Here is a 7,178-nt window from a genome sequence, read left to right on the forward strand (position 1 = left end):
ACACACACACACACACACACACACACACACACACACATATATATACACATATATATATATACATATATGTGACCACGTGTGTATCATTGGCAATTTTCTTTCTCCGTCTTCCCTTCTTTGGACTATTTCTATATTTCTGATGAAGAGCTCCGCTCGAAACATGAAATCCTCTTTCTTTTCTTTCCTTTCCTGAGCGTCCAATAACACTGTACTTATTCCACGTCCTCGCGTTGTTGTTGTTTTTTTGTTGTTTTTTCTTGCTTGTTCATGTTCGGATTGACTACATAAAGTTTGGATTTGGTAGATGGAAACATATATACATCTATATCTATATATCTATCTATCTATCTATCTATCTATCTTTGTGTGTGTATGTGTGTGTGTCTGTATCTGTGTTTGTTCCCCACCACTGCTTGACAACTGGTGTTGGTGTGTTTATGTCCCTGTAACCCAGTGATTCGGCAAAACAGGGCCAATAAAATAAGTACCAGGCCTAAAAATAATACGTCCTGGGGTCGATTTGTTCAACTAAAACCCTTCAAGGTGGTGCCCCAGCATGACCGCAGCCAAATGACTGAAACAAGTAAAAGATAAAAGATAAAAGATGTTTCTTACCTTATTGTAAGAAGATTTGAAACATATCGAAGGGATTTCAAAGACGCTTGGGTCCTCAACAAATTCTTCAAGGTTGGCTAACTGGCTCATTGTTGCTGTTCTCTCTGTAATTGAAATGAAACCTTCAGCAAGTATTTCAGACATACACAGCACTGCATTCAGTATTCTTTCATTCGACTCGTATGCATTCACACACACACACACATATGTATTTGCATGCATGAACATGCATGAATACATACATGCATGAATACATACATACAAACATACATACACATATACATACATACATACATATTATTGGGGCCCTGGGATATGTAACACACTGCCTAAATATCAATCTTGAGAAATTAGGTTTCTCAAAACCATAGAGAAGTAAGCTAATTCGAAGACTACAGATCCAATCCATCACTGGAACTGTAAAAATCTGGAAAACTTCCCAGAAGTTTATCATTTAAATATATATGAGCATAAAACATGCAAATCTGCACATACATACATACATACATACATACATACATACACACACACACACACACACACACATACATACATACACACACACACACACACACACACACACACATATACATACATACACACATACATACATACAGACAAACAAAAATACCCTGTTGTTGGTGTTGAAATTCCAATGAAGAAGTCTTGGATTTAGGTTAGAAACCAGTTCTTTCTCTATTGACAAGAAATCTTGAAATAAACTGAATAATGACATACATACACATAAACATACATACATACATACATACATACATACATACATACATATAATATGATATAATTAATGAGAGAGATGGAAAATGGAATATATGAGAATATTTATTGGTCACTACAATCACTTCAACCCATCTAGCATTGATTCCTTGTGAAGGGAATACTGGAGTGATCAATAAAGATTCTCATATATTTCATCTTCTGTTTCTCTCATTAATCAAATGAACACTGAGGCAGTGAACATGCTTTACTGGTTAACTACCAGGTGTATAGAATATGCTTTGTTAACTACAATAAATACGTATGTATGTATATAAGGATTTACTTTTTGTAATGAGATAAAAAAAAACCCAAAGCTGTGTACATTATAGAACATTTATAAATAGAAGCTCTTACAGCTGTTTCCAGGATATTTATTATATCCCTTCATCGGAGACGGTGTAAGAGGATGGTTATGCAATAGTTAGTTTAGATAAGATAGGAAATAGAGAGTGAATGTAGGGATATTATATTTGTAAATCAATTGTTTAGGCAGAATGGTATACATATAAGATTCCAATACCTTGTAAGTAAAATCCAAAATACATAAATACATACATACATATAAATATAAAATCATCAATATATCATGCTGAAGAGTGGGAAAGAATGAATTTTATATTCTTAATCACGAAACGTCGTACATGATTAACTAAAGGCAGGTTTGTTTTTATTTTCCCTTCTGTTTTTGTTCTATGTGTGCCGTAGATATCGCCATCCGTTAGAGAAAAAAATTGTAGTTTAGAATTAGTAGTTCTTTGACTGCTATTTCTAAATTTTCAGTATGTTGGTGAAGCAATCTCATGCTGATCCCTATATATTTATAATACATACATACATACATATGTATGTATGTATGTATGTATGTATGTATGTATGTATGTATACATAGGGGGTGCAGAGATAAAAGGGGACAGGCAGAGATAGTGACTGTGATGGAAGATTGACTTACGGTTGTGTCCCTGTTGGCTCTTTGTCTGGGTGTAGAAGATCTCTTGCAGGGGATAGCAGTAGTGTTTGGTAACGGTCACCTCACGGAAACCTATTTTTACACTCTGCATGTAGGTGGTCATCTCAATATCCTCACGTGGCCCTCCAACTGAAAACTGGGCTACTTTCTTGGCAGACTCTGGCAATGGAATGTGGATTGTTGTTAACATTAATGGTTACTGTTTGTTGTTGTTTTTGTTGCTGTTGTTGTTGTTGTTGTTTAACCCTAGGTCAGTTCTAAACCAATAGACAGACATATGAATGAAAAATGTTCCAGTTGTGACCATTCCATCTTATATATTCAGATGCATTGTATCTATGACTACATTTTCTTATGTATAGTATAGTAGTTAGTATTAGTGGATATAGTTGTTATTTAACCCCAGGTCAGTCATGGTCCAGACAGACCTGTGATCAAAAATCTCCCACCTGTGACCATCCCATCCTTTATTTAGATATATATCTAGGACTACATTATCTAATGTGCAGCAATGTAGTTAGTATTAGTGGCTATAGTATTTGCCAGTTGTCTCTGTCCTTTGTCTAGAGCCAAACACTATAACCATAGGCTGTCCACTATAAAAGTGCATTATCAAATAATCATTAATCAATAAACAACTGGACACATAAAAGAACTTCTGGTTTTGCATGTTGGGTCAAAGACGTTGTAAGCAACTCATTACATCTAAAGATTGTTAGAGATAGGTTATTTTCCATTTGTTAGTTTGAATATAAGAAAATATAAATATATATGAACAAAAAATTTGATAAATGCAAAATACAAAATATGCAAAAAATAGGCAAAGATAGAAAAAAATAATATGAAAATATAGAGGAAGTTGCAAATGTTCCACTGAAGGTCACTTAATTCATAAGATTTAGAGGTAATGACCAATCTGCTATATATAGATATGATACAGAGTGTGAAGTTGCAGAAATAAAGACTGTGATAGTTCTGTACTGTCTAAACTAGTGATGATGTAACTGGCCATTGTTTTAGAAGATACTTCTCAAAGTGGTAGCATTTAAAAAAGATATCTGATTTTGTATTTATATAGTTTGTGGAACTGTCATTCTTTTTTTTTTCTGTTTTGAGGCTCTTTTAAGCTGTATCTGAAACTGCTTCTTTGTGTGGTATTGGTGGTGGGTGTAGTGGTAGTATTGCTGGTGGTGTGAGTGGCCAGAGATGATCAGAGACTGACAGAGAGATGGGCAGAGAGCTGGTTAGTGATGATGGAAAGACATGGACACAGATGGTTGAAGATATGGACAAAAAAGAGCAGAAATGGCCAGAGATGGCCGGAGGTGGCCAGAGAGATAACCAGAGATGACCAAAAAGAACATACATGGCTGGAAAGAGGACTAGAGAAATGACCAGAGATGGACAAAGAGGACTGGAAATGGTCAAAGATGGCCTGAGAGGTGAACAGAGATGAACAGAAATGGTCAGAGATAGGGAAAGAGATGACCATTGATGTCTAGAGAGATGGATAGAGATAATCAGATGTGGCTAGAAAGACGAACAGAGAGGGACAGAAAGATGGAAAGAGATAATAAGAGATGGACAGAGAGATTGATAGAGATGCTTAGATGTGGCCAGAGATGAAGAGAGTTGGACAGAGAGGGTAAGAGAGATGACCAGAAATGGACACAGATGGCTGTAGAGATGGAATAGATGAATAGAGAAAGAGAGAGAGAGAATAGAGAATAAGACAGAGAAGGAGAATAAAAGAATGAGAATAGAGGATTAATAGAATAGGCATACTTGGAATGCAGTGTGGCAAATCCTCTTGGCTGATCCAGCTTTTGTCCACTGGTGTTTTGTAGCAAGTTCCGCCAGTCATAATGTAAACGATACCCTGTAAGTAGAGGGAGAGGCACAATTGGAGAGTTAGAGACACAAAAATACAAACGTGGTGATAAGGGTGGGGATGAGGGTCGTGATGAGGGTAGTGATGGGGGGGTCGTGGTGAGGGTAGTGATGAGGGTGGTGATGAAGGTGGTGATAAGTGTGGGGATGAGGATGATGATGAGGGTGGTGATAAGGGTGGGGATGAGGGTGGTGGTGTTGTCGTTGGAAGTGTTACTAATAGTGTTGTTGTTGTTGATGGTGTTGGTTTCTTTGTTGGGGTGGTGGTAGGTGGTGGTAGAATGGAAGATGGCAGTGTTTATGGTATTGGTGTGAGTAGTGGTGGTGGTTGTGTGGGTAGTAATGGTTGTGGTGGTCATGCTGATGATGGTGGTTGTGGTGGTGGTGTTGGTGTTGCCAGTGATGGTGGTACAGGTGTTGTTGCTGGTGTGAGTGGCCAGAGAGATGAGTAGAGATGGACTGAGATGTTACCAGAGATGGCCAGAAATGAACAGAGATGGTCAGAGGGATGATAGAAAATGGACACATGGCCAGGAGGACGGAGGAGGTGAATAGAAAGATGGCCAGAGATGGACACAGAGGGCCAAAAATGGTCAGAGATGGCCAGAGATATGAGAAGAGATAGATATGGGAAGACAGATAGAGATGGTCAGATGTGGCTAGAGAGATGAACAGAGATGGTCAGAGGGATGATAAAAAAATGGACATGTGGCCAGGGAGATGGAAGAGATGACCAGAGATGGACACAGAGGGCCAAAAATGGTCAGGGATGGCCAGAGATATGGGAAGACAGATAGCGATGGTCAGATGTGGCTAGAGAGATGAACGGAGATGGCCAAAAAATGGACAGAGAGATGGAGAGAGTGGGCACATATGGCTGGAAAAAGGGAAAGAGATGACCAGAAAGATGATCAGAGAAGGACACAGATGACCTGTGAGATGGGAAGAGATGGACAGAGAGATGGACAAAGATATGGAAATGAGATGACCATTGATGAACAAAGAGATGATGACCAGAGAGATGAACAAAGATGACCCAAGATGGTCAGATATGGACAGAGATTGACAAAAAGATGGACAGAGAAAAGGAGAAGGAGATGGACAAAGATAGACAGAAAGATGGATAAAGGGGACCAGAGAGATTACCAGAGATGACCACAGATGGCCAAAGAAATGCTCATATATGACCAGAAGTGACCATTGATGGCCAGAGGTGAATATAGATGGTCAGATGTGGCCAGGGAGATGAACAGAGATAGACAGAAAGATGGAAAAAGATGACCAGAGATTGACAGAAATGGACAGAAAGAGAAATGGAAAAGGGCGCAAATGGCCAGAGAGATGGAAAAGATGACTAGAGAGATGACCAGAGATGGTCAGAGATTATCAGAGAGGTAGATAGAGGTGGCCAGAGATATGGAAAGAGACAGTCAGAGATCATCAGAGCGGTGACCAGAGATGGACAGAAAGGTGGCAAGATGTCCAGAAATGAACAGAGATAGCCAGAAAAATAAATAGAGAAATGGAGAAAGAGATGGACAGAGATAACCAGAGATAGACAAAAGGTTCTTACCTTGTTCAAGTCGACATGAGTGCTGGTCAGGGAGAAAATCTTGTGTGCTGCATCTACAGTAAGGTTGGTGAAAGCTGAGTAAATTCCACCACTGTAGTCATAGAATACTACGCCAGATCCCTGTAAGGGGCGATAATCAATATTAGTATTGTGTGTGAGGTGGTGAACTAGCAGAACCATTGGGCAAAATGCTTTGTGGAATTTCGTTTGTCTTTTATATCAGGGGTTTTCAAACTGTGGTCCGCAAGGACAAGACAGGAGGTCCATGGACAGCAAATATTTTTATGGGCAATTTGATTTTATAATCTTTTAATTGACAATAAACCTATTTGTTAAATACTGTTAAATGAATAAATGTAAAAATATATGTTATTTTAAGCAAATATTTATGTATAAATTTCATAAGCGTTTATAAGGGGGTCCCTAAGGTAAAGCCTGAAATATAAAGGGGTCCGCAAGTCAAAAAGTTTGACAACCCCTGTTTTATGTAATGAGTTCAAACTCTGTCACGGTCAACATTTGACTTCCATCTTTCATGGCTGAGAAAATAACTACTAGTTAAGTACTGACACTGATGTAATTGTCTTACCGCCCTCCTCCAAAATTGTCGGCCTTGTGACAAAACTTGAAGCCAATTGTGTGGTTCCTTTAGTTGTTTCTTTCATTGGGGTGTGACCATGCTGGAGCAAAACCGTGGAGTCAATGGAAATAATTATTCTACACTTATGCTATTGCTTTTTTTCTTTTTGATGAACTACTAAGTTATGAAGACCTGAATAAATAGAATAAAGCTTTATAAAGTATACTATAAATTCTAGGGTTCAATTCTTTTCAATGAAACCCTTCAAAGTAGTGCTCCAGCATGGCCACAGTCCAATGATTGCAACAAGTTAAAGATAAAAGGTAAGATGTATATATATAGGCTTCAGTGTGGCTTGCTTCCTGACCACATATTTCTAATAATTACAAATTTTGATACAAGGTCAGCAATTTTGTGGGGAGGGGTTACATCAGCCCCAAGCTTGCAGCTTTGATCATAATAACAATAAAAATAGTTGTTGTTGGCACTCCGCCGCTTACGACGTCGAGGGTTCCAGTTGATCCGATCAACAGAACAGCCTGCTCGTGAAATTAACGTGCAAGTGGCTGAGCACTCCACAGACACGTGTACCCTTAACGTAGTTCTCGGGGGATATTCAGCGTGACACAGAGTGTGACAAGGCTGACCCTTTGAATTACAGGTACAACAGAAACAGGAAGAAAGAGTGAGAGAAAGTTGTGGTGAAAGAGTACAGCAGGGTTCGCCACCATCCCCTGCCAGAGCCTCATGGAGCTTTAGGTGTTTTCGCTCAATAA

General features: G+C 38.8%; 1 protein-coding gene across 1 annotated transcript in view; it reads right to left on the reverse strand.

The window, feature by feature from the left end:
• The window catches only part of LOC106879678 (uncharacterized), a 6,796-nt gene extending 779 nt beyond the window's left edge, over positions 1-6,017 (reverse strand). The window contains exons 1-4 of the mRNA XM_014929353.2: positions 5,823-6,017; positions 4,145-4,238; positions 2,342-2,518; positions 616-719 (exon numbers count right to left, since the gene is read on the reverse strand). Coding sequence (XP_014784839.1) covers positions 616-719; positions 2,342-2,518; positions 4,145-4,238; positions 5,823-6,002 — 555 coding nt within the window. The 5' untranslated portion in view covers positions 6,003-6,017. The remainder of the gene's footprint in view (positions 1-615; positions 720-2,341; positions 2,519-4,144; positions 4,239-5,822) is intronic.
• Between the last annotated feature and the right edge of the window lie 1,161 nt (positions 6,018-7,178).

Source organism: Octopus bimaculoides, chromosome 29, assembly GCF_001194135.2.
Source record: "Octopus bimaculoides isolate UCB-OBI-ISO-001 chromosome 29, ASM119413v2, whole genome shotgun sequence".
In the NCBI taxonomy this organism is placed as follows: domain Eukaryota; kingdom Metazoa; phylum Mollusca; class Cephalopoda; order Octopoda; family Octopodidae; genus Octopus; species Octopus bimaculoides.